This window comes from Kogia breviceps, chromosome 11 (genome assembly GCF_026419965.1).
Source record: "Kogia breviceps isolate mKogBre1 chromosome 11, mKogBre1 haplotype 1, whole genome shotgun sequence".
Taxonomy (NCBI): domain Eukaryota; kingdom Metazoa; phylum Chordata; class Mammalia; order Artiodactyla; family Physeteridae; genus Kogia; species Kogia breviceps.
This window is the reverse complement of record NC_081320.1, coordinates 64224381-64246524: the sequence shown is the minus strand read 5'-3', so window position 1 is coordinate 64246524 and position 22144 is coordinate 64224381. Positions and strand designations below refer to the sequence as shown.

Genomic DNA, 22144 nt, shown 5'->3' with positions numbered 1-22144 from the left:
AATGCAGGGGACACGGGTTTGAGCCCTGGTCCAGGAAGATCCCACATGCTGCGGAGCAACTAAGCCCATGTGCCACAACTACCGGGCCTGCACTCTAGAGCCCGTGTGCCACAACTACTGAAGCCTATGTACCTAGAGCCCGTGCTCCCCAACAAGAGAAGCCACCGCAATGAGAAGCCTGCACATCACAACGAAGAGCAGCCCCCGCTCGCCACAACTAGAGAAAGCCCGCGCACAGCAACGAAGACCCAACGCAGCCAAAATAAATAAATAAAGTAAATAAATTTATAAAAAATATATTAAAAAAACAAAACAAAAAACACTGCCTGGACTGACAACCAACATTTGTGATAAACAACTTGGAATTTATAAGCATTCTAATTATCTTCTGACTATTTAATTGTAACCATCAACTCACACTCCAACTTTCCTACCATCTTCAGCATTTTGGGCAGCAAGTAATATATCTCAAGATAATAAGAAAATAAATTTTCACTTACCACAAAATTGGATCATTAGCAAGCTCACTGAAGCGTTTACACACACAAGCTGCTCTACAAAGATCCTGTTCCAGCAAGTAAGAGAAGATTTTTAGAACCACTTCATCTGGCAGTTTCTCCTGAAGATACTGTTCAGCAGGTGCTGCTATAAAGAGATTAACAAACAGAATATAAACAAACTATCATGCTAGCAAAGACATTCTCATTATTTAAAAAGCACAATTTCCATTTTGTCTAATGAACAGCTTTTATTTTTTATGACAATCATTTTATAAGCATTTGCTTTCATAGATGACACACATTTATTTTCTTTTATCTTGACAGTATTTTTTATTTTAGCTAGCTAGTATGCACCATTTCAAAAACTGGTTACACTAAATATACAAAAAGGATTTTTATACAACAATTACAGTCAGAGATGAGAAGGTGATGGTTCTCATGTTTATTCTGTAATAATCACTTTCTCAATCTCAAATGTACAAATAAAACTACATTTAATTTGATTTTAATTTTTTGGTATCAAAAAATAAAAATTATTTGACCCTATTTCTTAGCTTTCCCATAGGAAATACCTGATAGATCTTGTGATTTTCCAGAGACTCTGGCACGTTTTGCACGATGTCCAAAAAAGTTTTCTGTAGCTGAAGTTGAAGCACCCTTTAAAAACAAAATGAAAACTAGTTAAGCAAATATTTTTACCATAATCATTACTTCTAAAAAATGATGACGGTCTCCTTTCTGTTTGTTTCCTAACAATTCCTTCATTACACACACAAAAAAAACAGTTACACTGAACTTACCTCCATACTGCTCTTTGTAGGACACGCTGTTCTTTTTGGCAAAAGAGTTTTCCTACGAAGTTGGTATGGACTATTTTGTGCACCAGGACCCGATTCTTCTGCAACCATATCTGCAGGTACATCATCATCTGTTATAAACAAAAACAATATGAAAAATGATACCCATTTTTAAGAAAAAGCTCTATGGATTCAGTAACTTTTAAAAAACTTTATAGATTTTTTGGGGGGGAGATACAGTTTTTATACAAAATTCCAGTCAACTGGATAACCATCTGAGAAGTGCTGGATTTCTACTTCAAAATAAATTCCACAATAGACCATAGGCTTACATACAATATAAATAAATAAAAATCACTAGAAGAAAACAAAATTATTTTTTATAATGTTAAAGTGGAGAAGCTCTTTCAAGGTATGACACAAAATTGGAAGGCATTTAAAAAAAGGTGAGGAGGATGTTCACTTGATGAGTGAGTACAAGTGAGTACTGCATGGTTAGAGTCCAAATGGGGTGAGAAAGGTGTCAAAAGAGAGGGATAGTTCAGTATAGGGTATCAGATGCCAAGTAGGATAAAAAGGGAATCCATGCAGAGAGTGGTCTGGCATACAGTGTTGGAGCTCAAGAGGGGTTAAGAAGGAAGTCCATGTGGGGGAAGATGTCCTGGAATGGAGAGTCAGAGCCAGAGCAGGGAGAGAAGGGCATTGCACAGGAGAGGGGATGGTGGAACTGGAAGCTTGGTAAACAAACAACAGAGGGACTGATCAAATGGAAGTCAGGCTTCTGAAAGAGAAGAGTTAAAATATAAAAAAAGAGAAAGCTAGAGTATATCTTACAGTGTCAGACTGGAATTATCAATGTGAACTCATTGTTTTTAAAAGATAGATACAGAAATAGGTATAGATACAGACGTTTGGAAATGTGTGGATTATACACGCGTATATTCCTTAGCTCTGTTCACTGACAAAGCCTGGAAGCAATGCCACTCCAACAGCAATGAGCATGACTAGCATTTGGATCTTTGCTTCTGAATACTTCTCTATAAAGGAGTAAGGGCTCCTCGGAGAAATGGCTGATTCTAGGTTGAGGGAAATACAGAATGAGCCTGGAGTATCTTGTGGCAGAAACAAGAAAGCGCTCAGTAATGAGGACATGTCAAAAGAACACTGAAGTCAGCCTGAATGGCCACCCACTAGCAAAATTATGCTGAAGTACCAAAACTCATGATAGTAAAGGGATTATAACCCACTGAATGGACAACAACCCATAAATTCATTCTACTATAAATAAATGAATAAATGGAAAGTTTGATAAGGAGATGTTTAAAGTATCTCCCCCACAAAATACTGATTAAGTAGAAAGGGAAAAACCATTACTCTACAGTAGGGATGCCAATCAGATGCTGTCTTAATTAAAGGATCAAAGTGAACATCATCATTCATAGGACAAACTGAAACTGTGTGTCACCTGATAGCATACAAGATCACAGAATCACTTCTATGATATTCCTGACAAAGATGCATAACCTAAATCTAATTATGAGTAAACATTAGAACAAATTCTTGTTCTAATTTGTTTTGAATAATCTTCAAACTGTCAGTTATGAAAGTCAAGGAAAGCCTGAGGAACTGTTCCAGATTGAGGGACACTGAAAAGATATGTCAACTCAATGCAACATGTGGTTCTGAACTGAATCCTTTTGCTAAATGGTTGTTATTAAGACAACAGTGAAATAATTCATTCAATCAGTGAAACTTGAATGGGGTTCTAAAGACAGTAACGTGTCAATGTTAACTCTCTGATTTTAACAGGTGTAGTATGGTTATTTAAGGGAATATCCTTGTTTGTAGGAAATACACACTAAAGTATTAGGAGGTGACAGGACAAAGGCTGGGAACTTATTCTTGAAGGGTTCAGGGAGAAAAAAAAACCCACTTCTTTGTACTGTACTTCTAAACTCTTTCCTAAGTTTGGATTGTTAAAAATGAACTAATAAATTTGAGTAATATTTTAACATTTAAAAATTCTGCTTGGAAAATTAAAATCATAAACATAGTCAAAAGAAGCAACACAATTAGGAAAAAGTATTTGCAACACATGTCACGAAAGGGCAATTTCCTTATTATATCTGAGTGCTACAAATCAATATGGAAAAGGCTAACAATTCAATAGAAAATTGGACCAAGGACACGAACAGACAATTCATAATTTAGGAAATACAAATGAAATACTAATAAAAACTATAATGAGATTTTTTTTATCAAAGCAGATTATCAAAGATCAAAAAGTTTGATCACAGGACTTCCCCGGTGGTGCAGTGGTTAAGAATCCGCCTGCCAATGTAGGGGACATGGGTTCAAGCCGTGGTCCGGGAAGATCCCACATGCCTTGGAGCAACTAAGCCTGTGTGCCACAACTACTGAAGCCCACGCACCTAGAGCCCATGCTCCCACAACAAGAGAAGCCACTGCAATGAGAAGCCCGCGCACCGTAACGAAGAGCAGCCCCTGCTCGCCACAACTAGAGAAAGCCCGCATGTAACAACGAAGACCCAATGCAGCCAAAAATAAAGAAATTAATTTATATACATAAAAAAGTTTGATCACATACTAGTATTATATATCAAAGGATAGTATGAGGCAAAAAACCAGTTCTTAATTGCTTTAAGGTGAGCAATTTGACAATAGCTATTATTACTTAACAATTCCATTTCTGGGAACTGATTCTGCAGCTATATTCACACACATGGGCAAAGTAGTTAAGTACTAGGATATTCACTGCAGTACCATTTATAATACTGCTGGGTAACAATCAAAATGTTCATCAGTAAGTATTTGTTAAAAAAACTATGGTATAGCTATACTATCGATGTGGCCATTACAAAATATAAAGCAGTTCTATACAGAACAGATAAGGAACTATTTCCAATATACAGGAAGTATAAAACCCAAAATATACAGAACAATGTGTTTAGTATATGTGTGTGTTTCAAGGAAATACATACACATATGCTTATACACGCACATATTTACTAAAATATAAACTCCATGATGGAAGAGAGCCAACTTGAAGAAGCTCCCACTAGCCAAAGATGGGACAATTTGAGCATCAGTAAGAATAACTGAAAAGAACCAAAAGAAATATATTTAAATCTGTGAGTTTATGACACTTAAACAAAAGGGGGAGAAAGGTTACTTTGAAAGATGCTAGTGAAAAGCAACTCATCATTTTGAAAACTGCTGTACAACAGGAAATAACAAAACATTTACTCTTCCTCTCTTATATAAACTAAACTACCAGGTAACCAAGTATTAGATGAGGGGAAGCTTCTTTACAGAAACATTCCAGCAATAAATGAAGAAGAAATAATAAGACTAGAAAAAACAAAAATCTGCAATCTTTAAAGAGTTAATGGATTTAACCACTGAGTATCAACAGTTCTAATATCACAAAAAGAAAAACCACCAGATATTATATATCTCCTGATGAAAGAACACACCACCACCTACAAAATTTTGCCAAAACCATCAAATCTCAAGTTGATCAAACCTGTTAAAAATTCTAAAAGATCAAACTATACCAGTTTCTTCGACAAATTATATGGGAAAAAATGGGGGAAAAAATAAGCAAAACTAAAGCATACTGTAAAAATGTACACTACAGTATTAAAATTACAAAGAAAAAAGCCAGAAAATGATTATCATAAAAATGCTTTCTGTGGGGAAGGAATGGGGCACATAAAAGCCTTCTGCAGTGGCTGGTAAAGTTCTACTTCTTCATCTATTGGTATTACAATAACAACCTTAACAGTAATTCAATAAACTATATATTTGTTTTATGTGAGCTTCTCTGTCTATATTTTCTGATAATAAAGGTGTTTTTAAAAGATGGGGGGTTGTAACAGTGTATTTAAAAACAGAGGTTTTATCCCAACCACAGACCTTGGACAGATAAACTTTTAAAAATCAATCAATCAATAAATCATCTTTTTGGCCACAACCTGCAGCATGCCGGATGTTAGTTCCCCAACCAGGGATAGAACCCATGCCCCCTGCAGTGGAAGCTCGGAGTCTTAACCACTGGACTGCCAGGGAAGTCCTAGGCAGATAAACATTTTTTACACCTAAATATTCTCACTAGTAAAGATGGTAACACTATCTTATAATTCACTGGGATGCTGAAAATGTTTAAATAGAATAACATGTGCAAAACACTCAGCAGTATGCCTGGCTCACACTGTGTTCAATAATATTTTAGCTATTATTATTCCATGTAAATATTATTCAAATGAAACCTGGAAAACCTAGTAAGTTTTCTATGTACTATATATGCTGTAGTCAGAAAATATGGTCTGACTACAGGTGTTATACGCTTGGGTATTTGTGAGTCATCCCACTGTAGGTTAATATGTGGTTAATTTCTACGTTTCATGTGTGATTGAAAGGAACATCTACATTCTATTTTTTGAGAGTAAAGTTTAAACACATCTAAAATATCAAGTTTGTTAACTGTATTGATCAAATATTCTATGCCTTTACTTTTGTTGGAGGGTGGTGGTAGCAGAGGTCTGATTTATCTGTCGGCTTCTGAAGGAAATGTGCTGAAATTTCCCACTACCTGTAGGTAGTAGTCCATTTTTAGTATGTAAAATTTTGCTTTATATACTTTGACATGATATTACTTGGACATAAAGGTTCAAGATTATTATTTCTTCCTAGTGAATTATTCCTTTCCATCATTATGCAATGGCTCTCTTTATCCTTAATAATACTTTTGCCTTTAAAATCTATTTTTGCCTGATACTATTTTTCTTAGAGCTTTTTGTTTTGTTTTGTATCACCTAGCATTTTGCCAATCCTGTATTTTAAACTTTTTACTTTTGGGTCATTATATTTTATTTTAGATTTAGTTCTTCTTAACCATTTATTGCTATATTTCTTTCCTTTTCAGCCAAGCAAGAATATCTAATATGCTATTTAATCCATCTAAAGCCAAATTCCAAGATTATATTTTTAATTTCTGAATGTGATTTGATTTTCTTTTTTGAGTCTGTTTCTTTTTCATATTGGCTTGTTACTTCATCATGCTTCATTTCCTTTTTTTATCCTTTTAATCATTTCATACACACTTATTTTATATTCTCATTTAGATTGTTCTATCATTATTGGTCACTTAAAAAAAATCTATGTACAATTAGGAAAGCTCTTTCAGGTTTTAGGCTGCATGCCTGGGTCTCAGAGCTAGCTCTATTTTGAAAAGGCCCAATCTCCATTCTCCACTAAAATTCCACCCCAAATTTCTTAGGACATATATCCAGAACCAAAAGGGGCCTGTACTATTTTATACAGCAGCACCAGTTTCCACTTAAGGTTTTGATTTGATTTCTTTCATACCTGGCACCTGGGAATTTCCTTCTCTTCTTCCCTTCCTCAGAGTTTCGCTATGCATTTACTGTTTTGCATTACATTCCTATATGTTTGCAGTGTGTATGCATGTGCGGGTGATACTTCTATCATCTTGGTTTATCGTGCAGCTAGTAGTCAGTCAGTTTCTACAACACTCAGAAGAACATGCTCAAACTTTTCATCCTATACAGCCCTCTCTCTACTCCCACTCCTGTTTAAAATCTATAGATCTTACTATTACAGATACCCACCCAGACACCACCATCTTTCCTTTTCACCATCAACACAGCAAATGTTAAGGACTGAAAAGTAAGGAATGCAGAGGTAATAACAGGAAAGAGAAGGTGCTTGTTAATTCAGGTGCAAGCTTTAGTTCACATCGAATACATGAAGCTACATGATTTGAATCATGTAATGCCACAGTAACCTCAACTTCTTATTCAGAACACTATCCTGTTGTAAAGCACTCAAAGCTCAGTTCTAAAGCAACTGTATTAAACTCTTACTTGTGCTGAGATAAAGAATCTGTGCCAAATTCTATACAGCTCTCATAATAAATTACCACTGACTGTTCTGAAAATTACATACAGCGCCAGAAGGTATTTTTACAAAGGGGTCATACTGAAAAGATCACTTGGCTACTATTTTAAATACAAAGCAAAAGGAGAAAGCTTAGAAGAAACAAAAACCCAAAACACACACACAAAAAACAATCTCTAGTCACTAGTGTTCTCTTCATCTTTTGAACTCCTATAGTACTGTATATACACCATATATTCTTTACCTTATCTGTTTTTTTACTTTTTTGGCATACACCATTATTTTCCTAACAAAATTTAAGCTCTGAGGACAAGGTCCCTATTTTATATTTTTCCTCCATGTTCAGCTTAGTGCCCAATAACGCTGAATAGTTGTTGATTCTTATCCATCAAGAACTCTTTAATTTTACTCATTTCAAGGAGTTTTTCCCAGAAACCACCACTAGTGGTAGACTAAGATGACCTTACATACTACTTTACAGAAAATAAAAAGCCAGATAGGAACAGCTCACTTCTTCCTACCTCCAACTTTGCAATCTCATTTACACGCATATCCATTATTTTTTGTTCTCTCCTGAAATTATGATAGATTTGGCACATATAAAGCAAACAAAAAAATGTTAAATAAATTATACAATGACTAAAGTAAAGATCTATGATAGCTGCCAAACTGTGTCCAATCCGGGAACCAAGAAATCATGAAGGACTGGTTATGGTATTGTTCTAACAACAAAGTCTAAAAACAAGACCTCAAAATAATATTTTGTTAAAAATTTTTTAACTTTATAGCTTTTACTTTTACATCTAACATTGGAATACCAGTATTCAAATGTAAAATTGTAATCTAAGACTAATAAAAAATAACTCTCAATACCAAAAATGTTCAACTTCAACCATAAGTTACAGAAAACGTAGTTTTCAATTAGAAAAACAATTAGAAAAAAGGTTCTTGACCTGAGATGCCCAATAGAAACAGCATGTGATCCAATTTTCTAGTAGCTATATTTTTAAAAAATCAGTGAAATTAATTTTAATATAAATTTAACCCACTTGTCTAAAATTTATTATCTCAACATGTAATCAATATAAAATTGAGATATTTTACATTCTCTTTTTTCATACTAAAGCTCTGTATTTTTAATACTTACAGTATGCCTCAAATTCAGATAAGCCATACTTCAAGTGCTCAATAGCCCCATGTGGCTAGTGGCTACCCTAATTGGATAGTACACACACCTACATACAGTTTTATTAAATTCTTATCAGTTCTCTTAAAGGATAAATAGTATCATGCAGTTTAAAGGGATGCTATACCCACATATACATAATGTCAAAATTTATTTTATAATTTTTAGATTTTACTACAAATATATAAATATACTAGAGTCTTCACTATCAATAGGAACCACAGGGATAAATAAAAGCTTCTGGAGAATAAGCATGCTTATTTAACTAAAAAATAATCTTTGAAATCTTTGATAATAAGTAGCACTGAAAATTTATATTAAGATGCACCTCAACAAAAGAAGAGACTTAAGTCTATACCCCTTAAGCAGAATACCTTAATTTTTACATACCTTTTTAACTATCTCAAAGATGTACAAAAAATTATACTATTGATTGGCTGGGGTTTAAAGTCTATACGCTTTAGGTTTAAACACTAACCTAAAGATAAAGGGTAGTTTATGGAATTTAATTTCCAGAAGTGTTTTCCCCCACAAATACTATATGAGTTCCACATTACTTACCCATAGCCAGATCAGATTGGAAACTCAGGCAAATCTGTGCTAGTAACTGTGTGTTTAGAAACAGCTCCCAGTCTCACAGTGTAAAGAACCACACTTGACAACTGTTTCTAACACAGTTGGGAACTACCACAGCTTTTTTCCAACTACTAAAAAAATCCATGAATAAACTGAAATCAAGACAAAAATTTATCTTAAATGCATTTTAATTTAAATATTTTACTTAAAACTTAAATATTTTACTTTAAAAACTTAAATATTTTAAGGGAGGGAGCCCAGAAGTAAAGCTATTATAAAAAACTACTTTTTAAAAGTCTGACTTGCAATAATCAGATATTTATAATTGTATTTTATATACAGTTACAAACTAAAATATTTAACTATTCAGGATACTGTTCTATACTTCCATTAACATAGTTATTATTTATACACACACACACACACACACACACACACACACACAATTCTGCTGAATTTTCACCACAACATGAACTATAGGGATTATCTAAGACTGGTCAGAGAAAATATACTTGACCACTGAATAAATCTTTAGAAGCCACATCTTTGATATTATAAAGAACTACTGAAAACTCAAACAAGGCTTCATTTCAACAGAAGAAATTTAGACCACTCTTCATTCCAAGCTGACATAAAGTATGTTCAACAAATATTTGCTGAACGAGTGAAGAATAAATGAATGGGACTTCCCTGGTGGCACAGTGGTTAAGAATCTGGCTGCCAATGCAGGGAACACGGGTTCAAGCCCTGATCTGGGAAGATCCACATGCCACAGAGCAACTAAGCAACTGAGCCCACACACTGCAACTACTGAAGCCCATGCTCCGCAACAGAGTAACCCCCATTCGCCACAAGTAGAGAAAGCCTGCATGCAACAAAGAAGACCCAATGCAGCCAAAAAAGAAAAAAAAGAATAAATGAATGAATGTGCCATGCACTATGTGAGGTACTGGTAAAACAGAGCAACCAAACAGAATATTGTACTTACCCTCCAAGAGCTTAGACGAGACATAAATAACTAAGCAGGCAATAATAATACAGTATGTCATATGCTGTAAAAAGGATAAGCAGAAGGTACTATGGGAACACACAAGAATATCTAATCCAATTTTAGATGATGTTAGGGTATGATGCTGGAGTATTAGTGAAGGTTTCTTGAAGAAGGTCCAAGGTGAAATGATAACTACTGGGAGTTAGTTAAGCAGAAGGAACAGTGTTTGTGAAGACCTAAAGGTGCTCACCTCCAGAAGTCTCAAAGAATTGCACGTTGGTCCATATAGCTGTATCACATAGCAGGGTCCAGATTATGAAGGGTGCTACAAACACTTTAAAGAATTTAGAATTTGGGCTTCCCTGGTGGCGCAGTGGTTGAGAATCTGCCTGCCGATTGCAGGGGACACGGGTTCGTGCCCCAGTCCGGGAAGATCCCACATGCAGCGGAGTGGCTGGGCCCGTGAGCCATGGCCGCTGAGCCTGTGCATCTGGAGCCTCTGCTCCGCAACGGGAGAGGCCACAACAGTGAGAGGCCCGCGTACCACAAAAAAAAAAAAAAAAAAAATTTAGATTTTATCTCAAAGGCCAAGGATAGCCACTAAAGGGTTTTAAATATAGAACAGTGACATGTTCTGATTTGTGTTTTAGGGAGATTACCTGAACAATGTATAGATAGATAATTGGATGGCACTGGTGGCAAGAGGCCAATTAAGAAACTGTGGAGTAATACAATGGAGAGATGAACATAGCTTGAACTATGGTAATAAAAATGAAAGAACTGAATAGATTTGTGATATATGCACAAGGTAAATTCATAAAACTTGGTGACTGAATGGATATGCGTGGGGTGGAGGAGAGGATGGTGCCAAGAATAATATTGATTTGGGCAATCCAATGGATGGTGGTGCCATGTACTAATAAGGAAGGAACCTTTGTAGGTAGACACGGATGTGGAGGGAAAAAAAAAGGTTTGGATTTTTCTTTTTAATGAGAAAGTTTTTTGTTTTGTTTTGTTTTGCTGCGTTGGGTCTTTGTTGCTGCACGCAGGCTTCGTCTAGTTGTGGCGAGCAGGGGCTATTCGTCGTTCCGGTGTGTGGGTTTTTCTTTGCAGCGGCTTCTCTTGTTGCAGAGCAGGGACTCTAGGTGTGTGGGCTTCAGTAGTTGCAGCACATGGGCTCAGGAGCTGTGGCTCACGGGCTCTAGAGCACAGGCTCAGTAGTTGTGGCACATGGACTTAGTTGTTCTGCAGCATGTGGGATCTTCCCAGACCAGGGCTCGAACCTGTGTCCCCTTCATTGGCAGGCGGATTCTTAACCCCTGTGCCACCAGGGAAGTCCCCAGGTTTGGACTTTGAGTTTTGAGGAAGCTGTGGGACATTCAAGTGGATACTCTCAACAAAACTAATTGATCTCAGGCTCCAGTGAGTGATTTGGGTTGGAGATAAAAAAATTAGAGAATTTTGCCATTTTGAAAATATACTCTGGTACGAGTGAAGATTCAGAAAGTGTAGATTAGCTGTCATTATTTATATATGGTACAATACTGGTGTTTCATGGCAGATGTGTCATCCAACTCTTGAGAATTAGCCATATGATGTAAGTGGATAGTTAGCAATGTCAAAATTATCATTACTGTATATATAAAAATGTATCTGTGGGTCCTGAATTGACAAGAATTCATACTCTAGCTTGATAAAAAAATAAAAGAAAATCAACTGACAACTACTAATTCAAGGATTAATATCCTTTGGGAGTAGCTTAGCTTTATTTTCATTCTTTCCTGTTACATATTACATTTTGTTCTCCCAAGACATTTTCTCCCACTGCTTTCAGGGAAAGGAGTATTGAATAGCCTCCCCCACAAATGGAACATTTTAAAACTCTTTCTTCTAGTCTCGTTTCTTACCTCCAGTTTTGCATTTTCAATATTTCCTAAAGTGACAAAATTCATAAAATACAATCATTCTTTTCTATTTTATCAAACAAGAAAAACTATTTTAAAGTAACTTTCATAAATTTTAAGTATTTTTAAAGTTCAACTGGAAAACAACATAATTCAAAAGTATCATTACATCCAAAGTAGAAGCTGATATGACAAGAATATCAAGTGCATCATTAATTCAAGATCAGAATGACCATGGTCCCAAATCAATAATTAAGACAAACCTAATTCTAAGGCTAACATAAGATTCATGTAAGTTATTAATTAAAAGCTATTAATTTTCATCTATTTGCTAGTCACTATGAATATAAAAATCTGCCATTGAGGGACTTGATCTAGTAGGGAAGCTAGACATGTAAACAACTGAAGCAATACAATAAGTGTCATACTAAAAGCACACAAGGTGTTAGTAAAGTATAAAATAGGATACACAAATCACCATATGCACACAGCTTAAAAGGAAACAATTTAGCCTGTCCCTAGTTTTATTTTCACATGAAATTTAGACAATTTTAGAAATGCCTTTTATTAGTTTAATTTTATAGAAAAGGAGTAGGGAAAGCCAGGAGAGTAAAGTATGAAGGTCAAAATGAGAATAAGGCTATTATATTCTTACAAGCATTAAATGCTTAACCTTTGTTGTAAATTCACACAACAAACTACTTAAATGAAAGAAGGAAAATGGACCAAGAGACTAAGCATCATCAGTTCTCTTTCTTTCACAGTTCCATAGTTAGACCACAATTCTGAGACTGCATGATTTCTAGCAATATTTCACAGATCAAAAGATCAGATGACAGGAAAGGTATTATATTAGTGGTCATCTGAGGTCCACTAAGGTTCAGTGAAATGCTGAAGGTTAGAAAGCTAGTAAGTGGTAGCAAAATAATTTTTAGCTCAGTGGACTGCAAGTACAATGTTTTTATTTGTTTTCACAAAATGTAACTTGCATGTCTCAAAAAAGCTTATTATATAATCAATACAGATGATGATGATAATGATAGTAAATGGAATAATAATAGTACTATTACAAACTAGTGTACCCAGCACTGAAAACTTCCATGTGCAGGCACTATTATTTCAAGTGTTTTCTATATGAATTAACTCACTAAATTCTTATATCGACTCTTTGAGGAACATATTATTATTCCTATTTTACAAATGAGAAAACTAGGCAGAGAGAGGTTAAACATCTTGCCCAAGGCCACAAAATATTAAGAAGCAGAGACAGAATGTGAACTCAGTCTAGCTCCAGAGCCCCATACTCTTTACCACTGTGCTATCTAAATACACATTAGTCATGCGAAATACTACTGGATATACTTATCACTAGGCATATATTAGCATATAAAAGAATACCATGAAATGGAACATATACTTTTGGAAATGTTAAAGAATTTTAAAAAATGAAATCATAATTTTTCATGTCTCATTTTATTTGAAGTGTTAATGAGTTAACACTTTATATATAAAAATACCACAACATATACATCAGACCCTTTATTTTCATAATGAGTATCTCCTTAGATCTTTTTGTATTGTAAATATCAATAACATTTTGATATTTTATTTTACATATTTGACGGCATAGCACAATGTTTTACGAATACAGGCTCTGGCAAGATTGTTTAGATCTTTGTTAGAATACTGGCTTAGTGGTTGTGCAATCTTGGACAAGTTCCTTAACCTGTTTGATTTTCAGTGCATCTATAAAATGGAGATAATGGTGCGTACCTCATAAAATTTTTGTGAAGATTAATACTTAACACAGTCCCTGGCAGAGATAACATTCCAATGTTAGCTATTATCATAATTGAGATGGGATGCTGAAAGTTAGCAAGATGCACTCAAAATATATTTCAAATTCTAGCTAGAGGCCTTTATATTATCCAATTCAATCTTCAGAAAAACCTTTAAAATGTAGAAATAATGATTCTTATCACAAAATATTTTTCACGATGAGTGATCAGAATAGTTCTTGACTTGCAGAAAACACAATGTGAAATCCACAATTGCCAAGGCTGACCACTGATAAAAATGAATACTGATCATTTCATTTTAGGAGGCTATATTATTCCAACGATCCTGCCACAAATTTAAGGTATGTGTCACAATTTTTTCCCTAATTTTAAAAATGTTCACAATTGCCAAGATATGGAAGCAACCTAAGTGTCTGACAGATAAATGAATAAAGAAGATATCATCTGTGTACACACACACACACACACACACACACACACAATGGAATACTACTCAGCCATAAAAAAAGAATGAAATCTTGCCATTTGTAACAACATGGATGGACTTGGAGGGTATTATGCTAAGTGAAATGAGTCAGAGAGAGGAAGAAAAATACTGTATGCTATCACTTATATGTGAAACCTAAAAAATAAAACAAACTAGTGAATATAATAAAAAAGAAACAGACTTAGAGACAGAGAAGTAATGGTTACCAGTGGGGAGAGGGAAGGGGTGAGTGAGGGGCAAGATAAGGGTGAGGGTTTAAGAAGTATAAACTACTATGTATAAAATAAGCTACAAGGATATACAGTACAACACAGGGAATATAGCCAATATTTTATAATAACTATAAATGGAATAAAACCTTTCAAAATTGTGAATCACTATGTTGTACACCTGAAACATGTAATACTGTACATCAACTATATCCTAATTTTTAAAAAGTTCACTTAGAAAATGTGAACAAGAAAAACACAAAAGGAAAAAGTTACTAAAATCTCATCACCCAGTTTATTACCATTAATATTTTAGAATATTCAAGTTATTTTTCTCTATACAAATTACATAACTGAAACACTGTATGCACTGTTTGTATTTTGCTTTTTAATTTTCATTATATCATGAGCATATATCATGAACATATAGTTCATGATACAGGTCACAAATTTTCTTTCTGAAACATGTTTTCCAACAGCTACAGAATAAAAATGTTCCATAATTTATGTAATCAGCCCCTTATTAAATTTATTTAACCAGTCCCCTCTTATTTAAAGTTTCCTTTTCTTTTCTTGGTCATATTTGTGAACTGCTTTAATCATGACAACAATTTACCCTTTCAGGACAGATGATTTTTGACAAAGCTTTATGTCGTTCAGAGTCAAACAAGATGACTTACCAAGCTAGGAAGTAATAACAGTTATTAGTTAAATAATAAATAACTAGACTTTTATTAAAGTACCTATTATGAAGCAGGCACGTCATCAACAAACATTATTTCATCATTATTACTATCCTATAAGGTTGATACTATTATTCCCATTTTAGAAATGTGGAAACTGAGGTTTAGAGAGAGTAACTTTCTAGAAGTCAAAAAGTCAGTAAGTATTAGGGCTGGGATTTGATTCAGGAACCCAGTCTTAACTTCTGTTCCATACTACCTTCCTAACAACAACAACAAAATCAATAATACAACCAACAATACCAGCCCAACAACAACGAAGTGCAGCTAACATTTTATCAATATGCCAAGCACTGTGATCACTGTTTTACATACATTATTCTCTATATTCCTATAAAGGAGACCGAATGATTATGAGTCCAACTTGTCTATTTTGTTCTCAGAATATGTTTGTATACCCAGTTAACCCTGGAACACATGGGGTTAGGGGCACTGATCCTCCTTGCAAGGTTGAAAATCCACCTATAACTTACAGTTGGCCTTCCACATGGGCAGTTCCTGATCTGTGGATTCAACCAAGCACAAATCGTGTAGTACTGTAGTATTTACTATTTTTAAAAAACCACGTACAAATGGACACATGCAGTTCAAACCTGTTTAAGGGTCAACTGTATGTTTTTATCTTCATGCCTTTATTCACATGGTCTTCTTAGTTACAATATCCATCTCTTTTGTTTCTACATAAAGTTATATAGTTCAGTGTTCTGTCAAGTCCCTTATTCTCTATGAAGCCTTTCCTACTTTCCCATCTCGGACTGCTTTCTGATTGCAACTCATAAAAAGTCAATCAATGGGCTTCCCTGGTGGTGCAGTGGTTGAGAATCCGCCTGCCGATGCAGGGGACACGGGTTCGTGCCCCAGTCCGGGAAGATCCCACATGCTGCAGAGCGGCTGGGCCCATGAGCCATGGCCACTGAGCCTGTGCATCCAGAGCCTGTGCTCCGCAACGGGAGAGGCCACAACAGTGAGAGGGCCGCATACAGCAAAAAAAAAAAAAAAAAAAAAAAAAGTCAATCAAGTATAGAGTATTAGAAAGAAAACTCTACCTAGTTGTATGAGTTTGCACAAGCCAATTAACCTCTCTCTATATACCTCAATTCTTTGCCTGCAAAATGAAAAGGGATGGACTAGACCAGCAGTCCTCAAACTTCAGCATCAGAATCATGTGTTGGTCTTCTTAAAACACCTTGTTGAGCTGTACCCCCAATGTTTCTGAATCAGACAGAGGGGAGGGGGATTTAGAGTTTACATTGCTAACAAGTTCCCAGGGATGCTACTGCTGGGAAAGGGATGACACTTTGAGAACTACTGGGACTAAACAAAGAAAAGTCCTCAAATGCCAAGGTAAAGGGTTCGGTCTTTATTCTGTTAAGAAAACATGGAAAATTTAAATTAGTGTTGTAGCATATAAAAACTTTTGTCAAGAGGTGGCTAAAGCAGCAATAGGGCACAATAAAAAGACTCCTTCAATAATGGCAACATATCCGAAAGCCCCGGATTAGGGTGGTGGTAGCAAGAATAGGAAAAAAAAAAACCCCAAAAAGCCTCAAAACGTATGGCTCAGTCGCTCTTCCCTGCTAACGTTTTTGCCATTATCCACTGGAAAGCTACATGTATACATACTACTGTTATCTATAAAACACAACATGAAATCAGGAATCACTTTCTGGCATAGCAAAGTCACTATAATGTAATTGTTAGGGATCTAATGTTCAAGTTACTTTCTAAGTATATTTCAATTCCAAACTTAAAAAAATAAAAACCTAGGGGAAAATGACAGTATAGGTAGATTCATTTTATCTCCAAGACTCCTTAACATTATTAGTAGGGAAATAAAAAGATATAAACCCTTACAACAAAGAGAACAGGATAAAGCCATCAATACATGAGATTTCAATGGATTTCTAGAAGACACAAAAATAAAGGAATGTTGACTAGTGAGTCAAAGTAGAGGAAGCTACTGCCTAGTAAAGCATGTTAGAGGCTACAAGAGGAGGGAACTGTCAAGATCTCTCAAAACCTCAGAGAAGCTTTGAACTCTGAAAATGCAAGTACAAAAGAAAGGACAACAGTGATATGTGGATCTGAAAAACAATGGCATTCACTGCAGATCAGTAAAAGTAAGTCAAAGTCTCATCAAACTACCAAATAAGAGTGAAGGTAGAATAAAGAAATTTCCAGAATGCAGAGACTTAACAAAGTTTTTCTCCTGTACAGGAACTTACTTGAGGACATATCTCAACTGAAGCAGGGAGTGAACCCAGAAAAGGGGAAGACTTGGGATGCAGTAATTAATGAGGTAATCACAGAAAAGCAAAAAAGGGAAGATAGTCTAAGGTAAAGGGAGTCAAGGAGGCCCAAAGAAACTAAGTATAGATTGGACCAGGGCTCCAAAGAGCTATAGGAATGAAATTTCCCGGAAAAGGGGGAATTAATAGGTTAGATAGTAGGGAACTTAGAAAAAATCGAGGCTGTGATAAAGGCAATAGGTGAAATATTAAAAAGAGTCCATCAGAACAGTTAGGCATGATTTCTTTTGAATGGCCTAAGAATATATCAGATAGTAGAGAAACAGAATCTAGCATATGCTTGGCTTGACAGAGAAAATATCCCCATAAGTATAATAAGATGAACACTTATTTTTTTTCAATTTCTAGAATCAACCTACATACAAATCAATAATATTCCATTAACAATATGATAAATGTTATCAACCCTGATAATGAAAATGTAGAGCCATTAATATTCTCATCTTACAAAGGAGTCTACAGACACTGTCCATAGTTAAGGAAAAATAAAATTAAACTTTAAGTATGTTGTTTAAAGTTATATTGGGATGAGGTGGGTGGAGGGAATGCTGTAAGTAAACCATCATAGCAGAAATCAACAAGCAATGTTTAAATTTGATAGAGACAAAGCAGGATAAGCTTTGAGCAACCAAAATAAACCTCATGCTATTTATGCACAGAAATTCATCCAATTACTCAAAGTTCACTGCTCAGGATCCATCTATTTTTACTCTGCACACAATTCTCTTAATTAAGGCATCAGATTTCCAAGTCTTCACACCTAATTGTGCAGGCAGAACTGTTATTTAAAGACTACAAAATCAGTATATAAATTGTCCCAGTCAACAAAGAACATGCCATTTGTTTAGAGAGAAAAGACATACATGGCAATTAATGAGCACAACAGTGTGTGTGTGTGTGTGTGTGTGTGTGTGTGTGTGTGTGTCGCTGTACCAGAGCACCACCATATCACATGACAATTAGAGACTATGAATATGGGGAATTCCCTGGCAGTTCAGTGGTTAGGACTCATGCTTCCACTGCAGGGGTCCAGGGTTCCAGCCCTGGTAGGGGAACTAAGAATCCTGCAAGCCGTGAGGCAGGAATAAAAAATGTTATCTCTGTAGAGCAAATAATTTACATAAAAGAAAAGCAATAAAAATAAATGTAGTTCAAAATCTTAGGGGAAGATTTCACAGAATGAACAGAGGCTAGGTTTGAGGATAAGATACCGGCAGGCAATGAAACATAAAAAACAAGGTGTTCAGAAAGGAAAAGGGATACTAAAAACACAAGCAAAGATAGGAGTCCAGTGAACCTGTGTTACTAAGGAGCTTTCAAGGCAAGACAGGGAGCTGAGAGAAGGAAATCTTGAGGAATGCAGAGGCATTGAATAAAAATGCAAGTGGCAGAGGTAAGAGCATGGAAATGTTTTTAAGACAACCCTATTTCTTACCACCAAAATTACGAGCTGGAAATACAGGAATCATAAGGCAGCTCTAGCAAATTAAAAAAAAACACTCCATTATTTTTGTGCTTTATATGGATAAATATAGAAAAAACATTTGAATCCACCTACAAGTTTTACTGAAGTAGATGAAATATCACACTAATGAACAGCAGATGGCGCCAAAATATTATTTTTTCCACAACTGCCTTCCTTGGGTCACATAAACGATTAACTGAAATTAAAAACTCTTCATACCAGAACTGAAGAGTTTTTTTTAAAAAAGACAAATTATCCAGGTTTTCATGTGGTATACTAACAGATTGATTGTTAATAACAATGTCCTAGAGCGTGAATACATACAGAAAAACAAGGTTGCACCAAATGCAAAAAACTTTATCAGTTGTAAACACTTGCTTTTAACTAAAAATTTAACTATACTTCTTACAAAGGAGTTACTAGTCCAGAAAAAGTACTGATATCTACAAAACCAAAGGGATTCAGAGCAACATTTTCATAATAAACCTTTAATTAATGGCACTAACGGAACTGATCAGCAATATGGCTAATTTAAAGCTACCCTTCACAGAAATGTATTTCCTTTCTGATTCTAAGATGTGTAAGGGGGAACATTACCACAATAAAATATACCCACCAATCTCGAGATTACCCAGAGTTCAAAGTATTAAATGTAGATAAAAAAATAAATGGCGGGGGGGGGACACACTCCCCTGGTGGCATAGTGGTGAAGAATCCACCTGCCAATGCAGGGGACATGGGTTTGATTCCCGGTCCAGGAAGATCCCACATGCCTCGGAGCAACTAAGCCTGTGTGTGTGCCACAACTACTGAGCCCGCGAGCCACAACTACTGAGCCCACGTGCCACAACTACTGAAGCCCCCGCGCCTAGAGTCCTTGCTATGCAACAAGAGAAGCCACTGCAATGAGAAGCCCATGCACTGCAATGAAGAGTAGCCCCCGCTCGCTGCAACTAGAGAAAGCCTGCACGCAACGAAGACCAGATGCAACCCCAAAATAAATATAAATAAATAAATGGGGGATTTGGGAAACAATTGTGTCAACATCAGTGGTTCACTTTTATGATGTATGGGTTATGTTAAGATAAAACTAGTTTGCACTGATTGGGGTGGGGGGAGAGGGAGGAAAACTTGGTAAGACTTTAATAGGTGCTGGATGACTTACACAGAGAAAAACAGTACATTTTCACAAATTCATTAACGGATGAGACTTCAAGAAAGATTCCAGTCTGATCCCTCGCATACAAATAGCTAAACCTTTTACTGTGTCTTTCTTTTCTGTAAGCTACTTTTTCAGGATGTCTGAGGTTTTACAAACCTCTCAAGCACCAAAAATTTTTTTTAAATTTTAATCATTTTGATTGAAAATATTTCTAAAGTAAATTACCTTATTTTGCTTTTAAAGCAATATCTTAAAATATAATATAACACTTTCTTGGTTTTTATAAGATAATCATTACGATCATGAAATAAGTCTACTGTTTTATAATATGATGAGACCCTGAGGACCCACTTATCAGTACAAAGCAATTTTTTTCTTCTAGTTATTTAGTTATAATTGATACATAGCACTGTATATGTTTAAGGCGTACAGCATAATGATTTGACTTACATGCATCATGAAATGACCACCCCAATAAGTTTAGTGAACATCCAACATCTCATAGAGATACAAAGTAAAAAAGTATTTTTTCTTGTGATGAGAACTCAGGATTTATTCTCTTAACAACTTTCATAAATAATGTACAGCAGTGTTAATCAAATTAATCATGTTGTACATTACATCTCTAGTACTTATTTATCCTGTAACTGAAATTTTGTACCTTTGGACCACCTTCACCTAATTCCGCCATCCCTAAATCCCTGCTTCTGATAACCACAAATCTGATCTTTTTCTAAGAGTTTGTTTTTTGATGTATAATTGACCTACCATGTTAGTTCCTGGTGTACAGCACAGTGATTCAGTGTTTCTGTACATTACAAAATGATCTCCACAACGCTATTTTTAAAATAAGTTGTCCTAAACTGCTGGGTTTCTTGTGTTATTCCTGCAGTTTATCAATTTTTTTCTTCTTTTCTTGCTGTCATGTTGTTAGATGCCACTTCTTTTAGCTGTTCCTGAGACTAACTATAGACTCCTCTTTTCTCTGATAAACCAAAGAAATATCTTGCTAAACATATAGTTTTAGAAGTATTTAGGAGCTTAGAAGACTTTTCCAAGAATAAAGTGATGGGCTTTAGAACTATGTCAGGCTGCTCAGAAGTCATTACTGCTCCTGTTTCTTAGCGTTGTTTAAGATAAATGAGATTGCTGGACAGCTTTATTCCAAACAGTTAAAACATTTCTTTTTATCATTGTGTCCTGACTGGTTAATAACTCCTTTGCCAGACAGCACACAGCCAAAAGATCTCTAACTACAGCCACCTTATTTAAAAATTGGCTCTATTTCACGACTGATTAATACATTTAAACGACAAATATGAATATAGCTTTCAACCCTTATCCTTAACAATTATTTTACCCTGGAGCTTTAACCAAGGCTAACCAAAACTTTAGCCTCTTCAGCAGAAATCAAGAAGATAAGTTAAACCAAACTGTCCTCCTTTTGTTCCATCGGAAAAAGAAAAAGTATCTTTTTTCCTTTCCCTATTATTTTTTGAACTGGGAAGTACAGCAGTGCTCAAATTTAGTTGTGCACTGAATCACCTGCAGACCTTGTAAAAACATATATGTTTTTACTTCTTATGGACATTGTAATTGACTTTATAATATCCACTCCACCACATATGAACATGGCTATTTATGGTAATTCCATACTCCTCAAGGGTGAGCAGGCCTGAGCTAATATGGCCTAGTGAGACAGAAGCAGCTTGCTTTTTTTTTTCTTTTTAAAATTAATTAATTAATTTTTGGCTGTGCTGGGTCTTGGTTGCTGTGCATGGACTTTCTCTAGTAGCGGCGAGCAGGGGCTACTCTTTGTTGCGTTGTGTGGGTTTCTCACTGCAGTGGCTGCTCTTGTTGCGGAGCACGGGCTCTAGGTGCAGGGGCTTCAGTAGTTGTGGCACACGGGCTCAGTAGTTGTGGCTCGCGGGCTCTACAGTGCAGGCTCAGTAGTTGTGGCACACGGGCTTAGTTGCTCCGCAGCATGTGGGATCTTCCCAGACCAGCGATCCAACCCATGTCCCCTGCATCGGCAGGCGGATTCTTAACCACTGTGCCACCAGGGGAGTCCTG

General features: G+C 35.7%; 1 protein-coding gene across 1 annotated transcript in view; it reads right to left on the bottom strand.

Annotated features, from left to right (window-relative positions):
- FBXO11 (F-box protein 11) overlaps positions 1-22144 on the bottom strand; it is a 106012-nt gene that overhangs the window by 25069 nt on the left and 58799 nt on the right. The window contains exons 2-4 of the mRNA XM_059078296.2: positions 1301-1428; positions 1073-1157; positions 501-645 (exon numbers count right to left, since the gene is read on the bottom strand). Of these exons, the coding sequence (XP_058934279.1) occupies positions 501-645; positions 1073-1157; positions 1301-1428 (358 nt within the window). The remainder of the gene's footprint in view (positions 1-500; positions 646-1072; positions 1158-1300; positions 1429-22144) is intronic.